The 14,635-nt window shown below is 42.7% G+C and overlaps 1 protein-coding gene across 1 annotated transcript in view; it reads left to right on the plus strand.

Moving 5' to 3' along the window:
• The first annotated feature begins 219 nt into the window (after positions 1-219).
• Positions 220-14,635, plus strand: part of LOC140281591 (dachshund homolog 2-like) — an 89,077-nt gene continuing 74,661 nt past the window's right edge. The window contains exon 1 of the mRNA XM_072376077.1: positions 220-1,190. Within this exon, the coding sequence (XP_072232178.1) occupies positions 514-1,190 (677 nt within the window). The 5' untranslated portion in view covers positions 220-513. The remainder of the gene's footprint in view (positions 1,191-14,635) is intronic.

Below are 14,635 nucleotides of genomic sequence, written 5' to 3' on the forward strand. Positions count from 1 at the left end.
AAAGCAGCTCGTGAGAAAGTTTATGAAACAGCAAAGGGAGAGATCTGACCGATACCCTAATCACACACGCGCGCGCGCGCGCGCACACACTTCAATGGAGTGTGATAAAGTCCTCCTCCGCCTCTTTCCTCACCAATCACATCGGCAGTCTGTATCTGATTGGTTGAACGGCTTGTCAGTCCTGCGTAAAGGAGGCGGGGCCAGGACGAGGGCTGACCTGGAGTCTGATCGAGTCTGTTTTACGCACAGACCGGACAGTCCACGCATGGATATCTGGAGAGAGTTTATTCTGGATGTAAAGACGGAAGAGTGAAAGACAACAAGAGGAAAATTGGTAGGAAGGAAGAAGAGGAGGTGAAAGTGAGCGGAAAACTTAGGAGGAAAGAGGCACAAGTGTTTCCCAACTGGAAAGAGAGAGGAGGGAAGTGTGTGAGAGTGTGTGAAAGCGAGAGACAGGAGGAGAGAGTGCGTGCGCCTTCACCACTCTCCACTTCTTCCACTGCCACCTCCTTCATGTCGCTCCCCGGCTCTCCTCCGCTCCTCTCACAGGGCTCGGGTGCCCCAACTCCTGTCGGGCTCTACCGCTCAGCCCCGGAGGGACTCCACACCTCCGCTGTCTCCACCGGCACCTCCAGCCCGGCGCACACTAATTCCAACTCCCACTCTCACTCCCACTCGCTGTCCCCGTCCCCGCGGCTCACCAGCAGCATGCTCAGCGCGTTTCTGCCCGGACCAGGGGGCGCACTGGCCGGTTTGGGGAACGGCGGCGCCGCCCCTCTTGTCTCCGGAGGAGGTGTTGCCCTGGGCTCTCTCAGCGGGCTCGGCTCACTTAGCGCGGCCGGCCTGACTCCCAGCTCCCCCGGCTTGGTTCAGACAACTTCCAACCCGGGTCTGTGCAGCGAGTGCAAGCTGGTGGAGGTGCACGGCGTGAAGGTGGCCAGCTTCAGCGTTGACGGCCAGGAGCTGATCTGCCTGCCGCAGGTGTTCGACCTCTTCCTGAAGCACCTGGTGGGCGGGCTGCACACTGTCTACACCAAGCTGAAGAGGCTGGACATCTCACCGGTGGTGTGCACCGTGGAGCAGGTGCGCGTCCTGCGGGGTCTCGGCGCCATCCAGCCCGGCGTGAACCGCTGCAAGCTCATCTCCAGGAAGGACTTCGAGACGCTGTACCAGGACTGCACCAGCGCCAGGTCGGTGAACACTTTGAGCACTTTCAGTATGTTTTCGATTTCATCTGAAAGTCTTTCCAACTGTGCTGTAAATGGACGGCAGATGAATCTACCTATTCGGTGTAATGTTCTCAGCAACTTCCCGTCGTGTTGAAGCCAGAAAAGTTCAGCTTTGCGTTACATTTTTGGAACATTGAACGCGCTTCCTAAAACCTTGCAGAAAAATATCACAGCTTGTCTTCAGATTTAAGCGTGCTCATTTATAATTTATCTGCGTGCGTGTGTGCGTGCGTGCGCGCGCGTGTGTTCTGTCGCTGCGTCCTTGAAAATGTGAATTCATGGTGATAAGTTTAGGAATTCATTACATTTCTCAAGTTTTTTCTCAGAATGGATCCTCACAGTGAGACTCACTTTCATGATATTTATGCATTTCCTTAGATGTTGTTGATTATGTCATTTGTGTGGTGGACAGTGTTTGTGTGTGTGTGTGTGTGTGTTATCACTGTGTAGAAAAAGACAGTTTTCAGGAGACATTGATGTAATATTCATAAAAATGTCAAACAGTTTTTCATTGGTTGTATTCTTGATCGTCTGCTCTGTCCATGACCTCACTTCAGAGTGAAAATGATGCTTTCACTGTATCGACTTTTCAGCTTGATGGAATTGTGTGTGTGTGCACGTGCCTGTTGTTAAATGAACAAACAAGCAGGCATCTGTTTCCTTAATTTGGTGTTTCATTCGAATACAAACACACGGCAGCAAACGCATGCAAAGCCAAAACTGACAGCTTCGACCACAGCACACAATCCATTGCTTTCTATCTCACTGCTCAGTGTGTAAGTGTGTGTGAGTGGAAAGCTTTTTCTGTGGGAAAGATCGTGTGTCAGAGGCTATATGTGCAGGAATGGAGCATTTGTGTGTGGCAGCATTAATGTGTGCCGGCGTGCAAACCCACCTTAAGCAATTCATTTCTTATGTTTGTGAGTGTGTGTGTGTGTGTGTGTGTGTGTGCGGGCCTGCTGCAAGTTTACCTGCCACCTCACCTATCTGAACACACAAAAGTCTGCTTGGACTTTTCAAATGAAAACGCTGAAGTCGCTTTTTGAGTATCAGATTGTAGACCACCTTCGTTCTGAAACTGGATTGATGCAAAATGCATCAGATGCGCGTTCTGTACGCTCTGTTGGTATTTAGTAACCACCTCCATGTTAGAGAGAAAGGAGCCTGCGATGAGAGGCAACAGTATCTGTTTTAATTTACACATTTTGACCAAATTGTTACATCTAAATAGCTTCCCAAAGTATCAAAGACTAGGAGAGGTCGTTTTGCTTGGGCTAAGGTGTATCTGATTTCCTAAATTCCCTCTTTATTTGTCAGTGATGAAGAGCAATGAGTTTTTTTTGTACTTTGGTTATTGTGCTGCTAATCTGTTTAACGTGTTTCTGTCAGCCGGATGCGAAAAACAGCAAATTGATAGTGTAGAGGACTGAAAACATGCTTTATTTTCACCTCCACACTGGATATTTTAGGTTAGTTTAAACTCACAAAATCCCATTTCTAGAAGAAACTCTCCTTCACCCCGACTGCCTGATCAGATCTGACGCAAGATTGGAGCAAATTTGATTTTGTTGCAATGCAAAAGGGGGAAAAGTAGTCTTTTTTTTTTTTTTTTGAGAGAGAAACCTGAAAAAAGATCAGTCAGTTTAATCGGAAAGAGAGGCGCTGGGTGATGTGAAAGGGACAGGTGTGAGCTGGATTTCTAAAACCAGCGTTGTTTGGACGGTTTCTCTTTATCAACATGTTAACAGTTGCTGCCGTGATGCTGGCCTGCAGCTCGGAGGCTATTTTAAAACCCTTAGCACCAGATTACTGCCCTCCTTGTCTCAATGATAAGACAGTCAAAACCCAACACACAGACATGTCACGCATTTGGAGATTAAGTATAACTTCCAGTGTAAAATCTAATGTTCATGGCAGACACCCGTTTATGGCTCTGCTTGGAAAACCTTAGAAAAAAACAAGTCTTACTTCGAGTGATGGCTGTCTGTTGCTAATGGCTAACTTGGCGTTATTTTAACTGCATTTTGCAAAAAAAAAGGAAAAGAAATACATGTCAAAAATGCAGCTCAGCATCCAAATTATGGGAACTAACAGGAGTCGGAGAAGATGGGGATTTTGGGCTCATATTGGAGAAAATCCCGCAGCTCTTCTGTGGATTCAGTCTTCCTCAATACCCTCTGCCTCCTCATGTAAACCCAGGCTGACCTCATCAGGCTTAAATCAGAGCTCTGTGGTGATTGGGGGCTTGTTCTTCTTGTGTCAGATAGTTGTACGTCTGAACTCGTTGTCTTGCTGCAGAATGAATTTTGAGAGAACTAAGCCGCCTCCCTGATAAGAATCTACACCACACAAGTGTCTAAAACATCTTGTGCCTTACAGTATTTCTGGAAACTCCTTGAAACATCCCAGAATTTCACATCAGGGCCTCTGTGGGAACGCGGGTCGCCGTCTGCTCACTCAGCTCGGTCATTTTAGTGTTGAACCAGATGAGAGATGGATGGCTTTCGCTGGTAGGCGTTCAGTATTGGCTAATAATTAACAGCGGATTGTGTTGCTGGGGAGTCGGTGGATTGTTGGCGCGTGACCTCTGCTTTTTAGCTGACCACACGCACAGACAAACACACACACACGGTGTTCTGCAGTTTGTTGAGCGTGACATGTTGGACCTTCCACCTGTTTTTGTCTGTCCGTGCTCTTTCGTCGACTCTTTTTACGACTCGTTTTCTCCTCTCTGCGAACACGCACAGGTGCGTTTCTGTCTCAAATTTTCCCTTTGTTCCTGACTTTCTCCTGGTCTCAGTCATCGTGTCTTCTGTCTCGCACACACACAGACTCGCACACACGCCCAGCGGTACATGTCAGGGGTAATAATGGATGATGTGAATGCACATGGAACAACACGGCTGGAGAGCCATTGTTGTCGAACGCACAGCGAACACACACTCCTCTCTCTCCAGTCATATTGACATTCTTCTAATGCCTCTCCCTCTCACCCTCTTTAATGCCCCCCCCCTGACATTATTCCCTGGGAAAAAGAAAGGGAAAAATTAAATGTTAACACACACACAAACACACACAAAGAGAAAGAAAACTCCCGCTGGGATTCTGCATACTTTGTCTTCTCAGTAACCCATGCAAGTGTTTGTGTTTCTGCATGTGTAAATCCACTTGTACCCCCGATGTCGGTTTTGTTAACTTGCGTTTTGTTTTTTTTTAATTTAAAGTGCTCTTGATGTGGTTTTTATTAGGGATCTAAGCTTTCGCGGAGGAAGAAAAAACAGCCGAAGTGAAAAACAACACAGAAGCACAGAAACTAAGTTCCCACACTTCTTGTTAAAGTCGAAGAAAAAAAAAAAAAAATCAAATTTGACTTATTCAAAGGAGATGATGTCAGCTCTGAGACCTGCAGGCTTTAGAATAAGCTCAGAGATTCAAATCTCGTATTTGTTAAATGTTTCTGGGGTTAAGGGTGGTTGAAGCCAGTCATACCTGACTGGACAGGGTTTGCACCCCCCTTTCATTTCACACTCAAACCTACAGAAGTTGTAAAAATGAGACCGACATGCAGGTCAAACCTTCATTTTTTTTCTTTTTTTTCCCTTTTATCTGACATTTATTTGACAGCTACTGATGTGATCTGTGGATGGCTTGTCCTTGGTCGTTATAAAAGGTGGGAAACCCTGTTAAATATGTCTGAAAAAAGTGTGACCCAACTTCTTTTCTCACAGTCGAACCAACATAGTTTTACTATTACTACTACTACTAGGTTTGAAATCTTATTTATCCAAGTCTTGGGAAACTTTCCCTTTTTGTTTTGTTTTTTTCTTTTGAGCCCATGGACATAACAGTAACTTTTTTGCAAACCCGTCCTGAACAGAGTACATGTTTTAAAGGGGAAACGTCCACAGTTTGGTGGTTACTGTGGTTTTGCAGTGAATTTAAACATATGACTGTCAGTCAGGTGACCTGAGCTTGTCACTTTTGATTCAGCACTTTGTATACTTACTTCAGATTTAAGCTTATTTTTAGTTTTCAGATGCAGTTTGACTTGTTTTTTGTGCATTAAAAACTTGTTGGTTAGACCAAGGACCACGACATTGCCTCCCTTCAGCCAAGCTGGACTGAGAGATTTTCACTGTTGTTGGATTGTCGATGTTCTCCATCAATGTGACACGTTTTTCGTGTGAGTTTAAAATTTGTAGCGATTCAAACCATTTTCCTCATCTGGTTATTGGCGAGAACTCAGTCAGTTTCTCTCCATGGCCTCTTTCTCTTGAGTCCATCATGTTGCATGCAAGAAATATCAGTGAGCCAAAGGGTATAACCAGGTGTAATGTATAACCATATTCTGCTCATTTTTTGAGCTGACTTTAGCTGCTTCAACCTGTTCTCTGTCATGTTTCTTGTATTTTTATTATTTGCTATTCCAGGATCCCCCCTGTCCCCTGGCTCCATTGCTTGCGCTCTCTTTGGCTGTAGCTCTTCATTCTCCATGAGCCTCACAAATCTTGTCTTTGAGCGTTCATACATGGAGATCAATGGCCATCGTTTGAACCACGGATTTGCTTGAGTTCTGTACAACCTCCAACATTTATGTGGTGCAAAAAGTTTTTTAATATGGGATATAAAGGCCCAGTGCATGAGATATTGTTAGCACATTTATGTGACAGTAGGACAAAACTAATTACTGCGTTAGTCCGAGCAAAACTGGATGTTTAAAATGCATTTATAGATGTAAATCCCAGTGAAATCATACAAAATGGAGCTTCTCAAAACAAAACTAGAATCAAGGCAGCATGGTCAGAACAAATTGTTTGATATGCAGTCGTCCACATAGAGCCATATGCACACCTTCTGACAATGACTTAAGTCTTACGCACCCCACTTGATTCTCACATACTCTGTGACTAACCTAGTATAAAATCCTTTTTCATGTTTCACACTCCCTTTGAATGAAATCTTGTTTTTGCGGGTTTACTTGGTGACGAGTCCCGCTGCAGAAATAACTTCCAACGAAAAACGTTACTTTCAAAGTTTGTTGGGTACAAAAGAAAAGCTTTGTTGTTTCGTGGTTATTTCATATTTCACTGGGACACCCGGCTCTATAATCACACTTTACTTATAGACATTATTTGCCAAATTTAAAAAAAAAAAAAAAATGTTTGGATCTGGGTGGGAACGATGGAGTGTTTTCTGCTTCCTTGTCACCTCTGTGCTTCTTTTTTTTTTTTGTGCATTTGCGTGTGTGAGAGAGGGAATCGATAGTGAGTGACAGGAGGGAGGGCTGCTGATGTCGGAGTGTTATTCTGGGCTCTCCTTATCACGACAGGCTGTTAGAGCCCCCACACACATACTCACACACGCCCATGACGATGATGGAGGTTGTATTGTCTGTAACACAGGGGGGAGAAAAGTCGTTTTGGTTTGTTGAAGCGTTGCAGCTTCACACACACTCGCAGAATAAGGTCGGCACACACTCAGCGTGAGCTCCTTTCGTCAATTTGGTGTTTTTCATTCGTTTGCATGGAGCATTAAGTTCTTTTAATGGAACACAGTGGTTTGTAAAACACACTCAAATGTGGTCAGTTGTTGTGCCTGCTGGCTGAGGTGTGTGTGTGTGTGTGTGTGAGACAGTCTAGAGAGCACAAACAGAGCTATCAGTTGTCACACTGGGTCTGGTTACATCTGCGCATGTTGGTGTTTGCACTCGCTTGCATGTGCCTGGTTGTGTTTCTGCTGGTGTGTTTTCCCTTGCATGCATGCATGTGTGTGTGTGTCTGGTTTCAGCTCCGCTTTGTGCTGTTGGTTAATTGATAAAGGTTAAAGCACAGGCCGGCGGGGAGCTGAGGTCACCTCACTGCAGTGTGACAGTGTGTGTTAACGGCCAGGTGCTGACCAATCAGACAATGAGAAGATACAAGAGACACAAATGTGTTTGTCTGGAAGTTTACGACCACCTTTGGAAATATCCACTGAGATTGAGAATATCTGTGTTGCATCAAGTGTGAATTGGTTAAAATAAACTATCACCACTATCCATATAGGTGAGATTCTTTCAGTTGACTCTGCACTGATAGAGCTTGGAAGTGGATTTTTACGCTTTTCTGAGGTATGATTGTACTTTCTGTTCTCTTTAATATGCTGTTATAGTGTTACGGTTAATAACTGTTCTGCACTTCTCCAAACTCTCATTTTCTGTGTAATTTGCAAAACAAAAGGACAAAACATGCGTTAAAGATTAAATTAACCGATAGTCATATTTGTCTTTTCTTACTATAATATCGTCACACTATGGCCATGATAACTGTGGAGTGAAAATATCACGACAGCCCTGACACGATCAATGTTTAACAATCCAGCAACGCATTTCTGGCCGGCAACCGGCTGTGACAACGAAGCCCCAAACTTTCACATTAGAGATCACTGTTTTTGTCCATTTTCCATTTCAACACAGTCACACCACAGTTTGTAAAACTTTAACAGAATGCGATCGACGGACTATCTATGGATTTTCTTACTTGTAAAACTGTCACAAAAAGGAATAAATACCAAATGTAAAAGGTGAGCGAGTATATATTTGAGGCTGAAGGTAGTTTCTTGGTGGAGTTGCACACGCGGTCATTCAAGAGACCCGGGTTCATGTCCCAGCTGACCAGGTGTCTGCATACTTGCTGTTTACTTTGTTCACTCACTCGTCAGTTTGGTCCGACCCCTTCTGATAAAGACACGAGCTCTGAACAAACATGAAAGAAATCTCCCACTAAAATACAGCACTTTGAAAGCCGTGCTGTGTGTCACTAAAAGTGCACTATCTGTGTCCGTCTGCGGAACAATAATTATTGTTTCATGTCTGTTTCCAGTTTTGTTAGAGTAGGTTAGATAGGTTAGATAGGCTGCTTAGATAGTTAAAAACACTAAAAAGTACACGAACACATTAGCCGGATTGTCATTTCCATTTTAGATTCATATTGAGCAGATATGAGTAAGGAGAGGTTTATGGAAACTGGAAAAACTTCCATTAGTAGACGTCATTGAAAAAATACACATGTGCGCAGATATTTTATAGTATCATATAATGTCATATGCATATATTTCCAGAGAAGAAAGTTATTCTTGAAGAAATGCTCTCCACTCAGTATTTGTTGCCTTTTTTTTTCTCTCCAAGAGTTTCTTGTGAGGATAACTACTTCTTCTATTGAATTGCAGCAACAAACATCGTAGCCTATATACTGCCACCCAGTGGCGACACATGCGCGATTCACATTTTCTTTTGCGGCTTTTCAAAGGACTGCTTCTGCTTTGCTTCGCTAGCGAACTGAAACTTGAGTGATGTCTCGTGTTACTTTACGTCACAAAGCCAATGGCCTGTAGCCTGTTTCGAAGTGCAGACCCAATAGCTTTGTATCAGACTGAAACTGCGTTGATATGGAAAATGTAAAGTTCATTAATCAACAGCACAGTCTTGGATTTGAATCCCTAAAAAAAAAGCAGCACTTGCAAAAATATGCAGCACTAACCAAAGAAAAGAAAATTGAATATGTCTTTAATAAAGAGGTCCAACAGATCATTTTTCTTTAGTCTGATCTAAACGTAAGCGTAACATATTAATAATGCTGTTGTAAATACGGACCATTATGGAGCGGCGAGAACAGATGTTTCTTGAACTTTTTACTGATACGTTTCAACACATTTGGGACATAAATAACTGCCATTGCCCATGGTCACAGTCACATTTCTCTGGTAAATTCCCAGTATATTAATGTTTCAAAGAGACGGAGCTGAAAAACTGCACAGCTCAGCCTGGATTTTCACGGACACGTCAGAAGTGAGCAGGTTCTTCACATCCTGTGTTCAGTTTAATGTTTATCACAGTTTCTATCCAGCAAGCCAGTGGCTGAGTGTGTGTTTGTGTGTCTCAGGGGCCGAAGAGGTGGTTTCATGCTTCACTTACCCTCCTACCAAGCAGCCGGGGTGAGAGACACAGAGTAAAGATGCTCCCTCTCTTTCTCTCTCTTTTCTGGATGAAAACAGAGGAGAGTGACGGATCACAGAGAGAGACAGAGGGAGAGGTGAAGATCAAAGCAAGAAATATGACCCTCTGTCACCATGGAAAAGAACTGATCCTCTCCCTGTGTGTGTGTGTGTGTGTGTGTGTGTATGGACTGAACAAAACAGCAAGAGGGGAGAGGCAGGTCAACGCGTGTGTGTGTTGGGAAGTGGATAATGTTTCACAAAGGTTTTTTTTTTTCCTTTTTTCTCTTCAGACTCCAAGTTTGCAATGAGTGAACGTCTGGTCTAGTTTGCTTGAAAAAACAAAAAAAAAACCCAACATGTACATGAATGTTTTCCGACCTGTTTTGGAAAAAATAAAAAATTCCTCACCATCCTCTTCTGTCAGCCGGCAAGTGGACCGTTCGCCTCGGCCAACATCTGGCCAGCTGTGGGGCAGAGTCTCAGCTGCTGAATGCACAGTAATCCCTGCAGAGATGGAACTATAAGTCTGCTATTGATCGACTATTCTGTAGTATGAGATCCTGGGCAGTAAATATTTTCAATCTTTGCATTTTGAAGTAATTATGGGCTCTTTTTTTTTTCGTCTTTCTTTTTTAGCCCAGCTTAACTCCCAAGGCTTCACTTAATGCTCTTGTATTAGAATGATGAGGCCATAATGAACTGGATTGGCTGTAAAATTGGTTTTCAGCGTGCACGGTCAACTCGTTTTAATTTTCAACGTTGAAGGCAGTCTGCTGATCAAGTAATATATTTATTTTTAATTTATTTTTTTATTAATATATATATTTATAAAACTCTGCTCATCCTTTCACTGGATTGGACCACCATGCTAATGTAGCAGTTGCAGCCACTGGATGTCAACGGTCCTTTCCTAAACCTAACTAATTAGGCTCCCGGTGTCCAAACTGAACCAAAAAAACGGGTGAGAGCGGATGTTCAACAACTCCTTCCAAACACCGACCTGCCTTCTTCTGAGGAACCTTGTCTGAGTTACTGACTCAACATCGGACTTCTGGTTGAGTTTCCTTTGATTTTTTTTGTTCTTTGGCTCCTTTCAAACATGCACTGCTTTCGATTATTCCGCTGGAAACTTATGGGCCTTCCGGAATGAATGATGCTTTTCTGTGACATTATGTCGGACGCAGTAACATAAAAAGTTTTAAAGTGTGTCCAATGAATTGTGTTCAAATTATATATATATTTTTTAACGATTTATACTCTCAACTGACATTTTGAATAATGTCTTGAGGCACCTTATGTTTTCAGATTACTCGTCCCCCAGAGCCCCTTTAGAGTCAAAAGCCCTGAGTGATAATGACTCGAGCGCTGATTTAAGGGGGAAACACTTGAGCTTGGAGAAATATGCAAGAAATGATGCATTTTCAGCTGGGTTAGTGTGGATATTGTCCAAGTGACAGAGAGAGTTGGAGGGATGGGAAGGTGAGAGATGAAGGAGGTTGTTGCCTGCAACAAGATTATTTGATGCCTGTGAACACACACATTTCAACACACAAACACACAGTCTCTTAGGTGCACTTAGCAGATTGGTTTAGAAATCGCATTAGGGAGTGTCACAACAGCTTTTCCTCTCGTTCACCAGGTAATCTCTCCATCCCTCCTCCCTTCGTCATATCTCAACTCTTACTCTCACCTCCCATTCTTTTTTTTTTTTTAACCAAGTTTAATCCTATTTCGCATCCTGCACATTTCTTTCCAACTTTCCCGCTCTTCCTACTACCTTCCACCATTCCATTTGTTTCACCTCCTCATCCTCTCCTCCCTCCCATCCCTCTTTTGTTCAATCTTCTTGTCATTTGCCCCTCCTTCCCTTCCTCCCGTCCTCCCTCCCTCCACCTGGCCTTATCTCTCTATTTATTGTGACAGCTTGTCAGAGTTGTGTATGTGTTCGAGGGGGGGGGGGGGAGCACAGAAAGAAAGAGAAAAGCGAGCGACAGATTTACAGTTTACAGCGAGCGGCATCCGCAAACTGCGATATCAAAGAGAGAGAAGACGAAGAGGAGGAGGAGGAGGAGGAGGTCAGAGGCGAAGGAGGAGATGAAAGGAGAACAGAGGGGAGGAGCTGAGAGAGGGTAAAGAGAGGGCAGCGAGGGGATGACAGGTGATGTGTGTGTGCTCTCCTACAGACAACGTGTTATTAATAAAAACAGGAAGAAAACGTAATTATCATCCATTTTTAAAAACGCCACGATGAGAGAGAGGCCGTGTCTGTTTGTCAGTGTGTTATTACAAAAATAATTATAGCTGAAATCAATTAAAAACATGACAAGAGCACACATGCATATCTATGTGTGGGTCGCCCACCAGTGCCATCGTCACGCAGAAACTTTAGCAGACAGCGTGTTATTAGTAAAAAACTTTGTAATTTGTAATTAGCAGTGTTGAAACATGTCAGGAGCGTATAAGTTTGTTTTCTCAAAAGAAACACTTTTTCCTCACACAACATGCTGTATTTACCCCCATTCTAAATGTTTTTAAAGCAGATGTGTTTAAGCTTTTATTTTCTGAGAGTGTGTGTGTGTGTCTGTGTGTGTGTGTGTGTGTGTCTGTGTGTGTGTTCATCACTACCATCCAGTGCATCGAAAATCCTTCCCAGACAGCTTGTTATTAATGAAAACGTATAATAATCCATTTAAAAACATGTCATCATGATTAGAATAATAACAGTGGTTAAACTGACTGAGGCGTTTACGGAGGAAGGAGTTCTCATCACTATAGCTGTGTGTGTGTGTGTGTGTTTGTGTGTGTGTGTGAGCAAACAAACATATTAGCACTTCTGTTGAGTGCCAACTTTCCAAACTTCTGCTGTTTGCTCTTTTGTTTTTACATAAAGAGATTAAGGATAGGAAGTGAAGTTATAACAAATGATGTCCACCAAAGAAAGACTGGAATCTGACAAGTTAATCATCAGTTTTTTTTGTCTTCCACATAAAGATGATCACTTCATCTAAATGTGTAGCTTGATACAAGATTTCTAGAATCCGAGTAAGTAGACGACGAGTTTCCCATGCTACCTCAAAAGTGAAGAAACCATAAATCACCGGGTTAAGCCTATTTTTTTTGTCCTTAAAGGGCTCTTTAAGTCCAGTTTGTGCGTATGTATCCAAAAACTCGATGATCTGCATTTTACTTCAATAGCAAAATTGAAGTAAAATAGTAAAAAAAACATGAAATCAAACATTGCTGCTCACAGAACGCACCTCAGTCAGCCATGCTTCTGCAGCAGCTGACATGTTCCTTCATTACCATGAGCACGCAGGGAAGTGTGTATCAGGTCAAAGCCTCAAACTAAAAGAAAAATGACCTTTAAGTAATATTCGATTTGACGTTACAGTGACCATCTGTTAAAAGGCATATCCAAAGCTTTGAAGTATTAGGATGTTTTTAAGTTTCGAGGTTGTTTTGAACCCAGATGTTTAGGGGACTCTCTTTGGGTAACTACCCAATGAAAAGTTCTCCTGAGAACTACAGTACGTGCCTGCAAGATTGTAGGGAGACATGGAAATCTCATAAGAGCCAACAGGTGATTGGTTTACGATTATTATAATAAAATAATGTATTGTAAATAATACATTTCTTCCATCCTACACGGGTTGAAAAAAGCCTGTTAGACCGCGTTTTGTTGACATTTTTTTCCCCAGCTACTGATGAGAGCTCTTGTTTGCACATTGAACATTTTCCCAATGCTCACACAGTTTTTCTCATTTAAAAAAGAAAAAAAAAAAATATTTTTTTTTAGAAAAGGCAGACTGAAGACGCAGCATTTGTATGTTTAACTGATCAGCTGGACCAATCAGGGTATACTTTTATCAATAATAGGTCCTCTTGTGCTTACATTCAGGAAGCAGCAAATGTTGTAAGAGCTACTCAGCCCAGATAAAAAGAGCTGCAACTTCCAAAAGTTCATCTGGAACGAAGGCGACTGTAGACAGCGCAGGGAAATCAAAGTACTTAAAGATGGATTAACAAATGATTGGATTTGGTGAGTAGAGGAACGCACATGAATTTGATCAACGATACCATATACATATTACCTGGCCAACAAAAAGTTACGAATTGGATTTAACTAAGGTCTAAGTCCACCAACATTACCCCAAAAAAACAAATAGGCCAGCTGATTTCCTGAAAGTACTGAATGACTTGGATTAGATTTCTTTTTTCTTCCCTGATGGCACAGATATATTCCAAGGTGAGAAATACAGTGTGAAAACGGTGTATAAACTGATTGAAATGATGCCACAGTGGATACGTTGTGTAATCAAAGTGTATGTCTCTATATAAGGCATTCCATTACAAACATTCCATTAATTACCACAGTCTGACTTGTATATTTAGCCACCTCAAGTGAGGTTGCCGATTCTACAGATGGAATCCAACTTTTTTTTGTCGTGGACCGAAGCCAGCAAAGTTGGTCTTTGTTCTGCTCTGCAGCCGTCACGAACTTGGCGTAGCGACACATGAACCACTTCTCCACCTACTGAGGGTTCTGAACGAAGGGTTCCTCCGACTCACTATGGAGCCCCCTGAGAGCAGAATTAGGAATGGTGTCTCCAGCGGCAGTCCAAGATGGTTGAGTTGCAGACTGTCCATCTTTTGGGAGACTTACAAGCGACTGAATGAACATCTGGGCTTCAGAAAATACAGGATGGGACACGCCAGGCGTAGCTGTTCAGCGGGGATTCAACTTTCGAATTAAAATACTGTAGCAGACCACCAAAAATAAATCAATGTATGGGATGCGTCAACCATGACAGGCTCAAATGGGTCGCCAGTGATATTGGCTGCAATTATTATGAATTAATAACCTTGGCTGCCTGCCCAACTAATGTCTGTGTGGAAAGTAATTCCTGTAATGTTGCAGGAGATGTTCAAATACAAAAGCACAAGATTGCGTGCAAGTCTTTTAATTATAACAAACTGAAACTCTAAAAAGCTGAATATGCAAACAAAATAATCATCTGCAAGTGCTTGGACTGTGCAGCTTCCTGTCCCCCTTTTCTTCCTTATCCTGTATTATCTTGCAGCATTTTACCTCCTCTGTAGTCTCGCACTGTGGGAACAGTATTTCCCTTGCTGTGTGGTCAGTTACAACTCACTCAATGCCATTGATTTATATATGAAAACATTTTCTCTCTGAGGTCCTTTCTTAACAAACATCAACAAGACACTCGAAACGCTCTTCAAATAACGGTTTTCCAACATCCCTTCAAGAAAAATCAGAGGCAGGTCATTTTATCCCGACTTCCTAAACTTTGCTCGCACCTGGACATTAGCATAAAAATGCTTTTCATACATTTCTAACCACTGAATCGTTCCCCGAGTTATTACCAGCAGGGAGAGTGTTTCCCGTGTGAGGGGAAAACATTGCCTTCGCA

The sequence above is a fragment of the Leuresthes tenuis genome, unplaced genomic scaffold (genome assembly GCF_036924035.1).
Source record: "Leuresthes tenuis unplaced genomic scaffold, fLeuTen1.0.hap1 SCAF_22, whole genome shotgun sequence".
Lineage (NCBI taxonomy): Eukaryota > Metazoa > Chordata > Actinopteri > Atheriniformes > Atherinopsidae > Leuresthes > Leuresthes tenuis.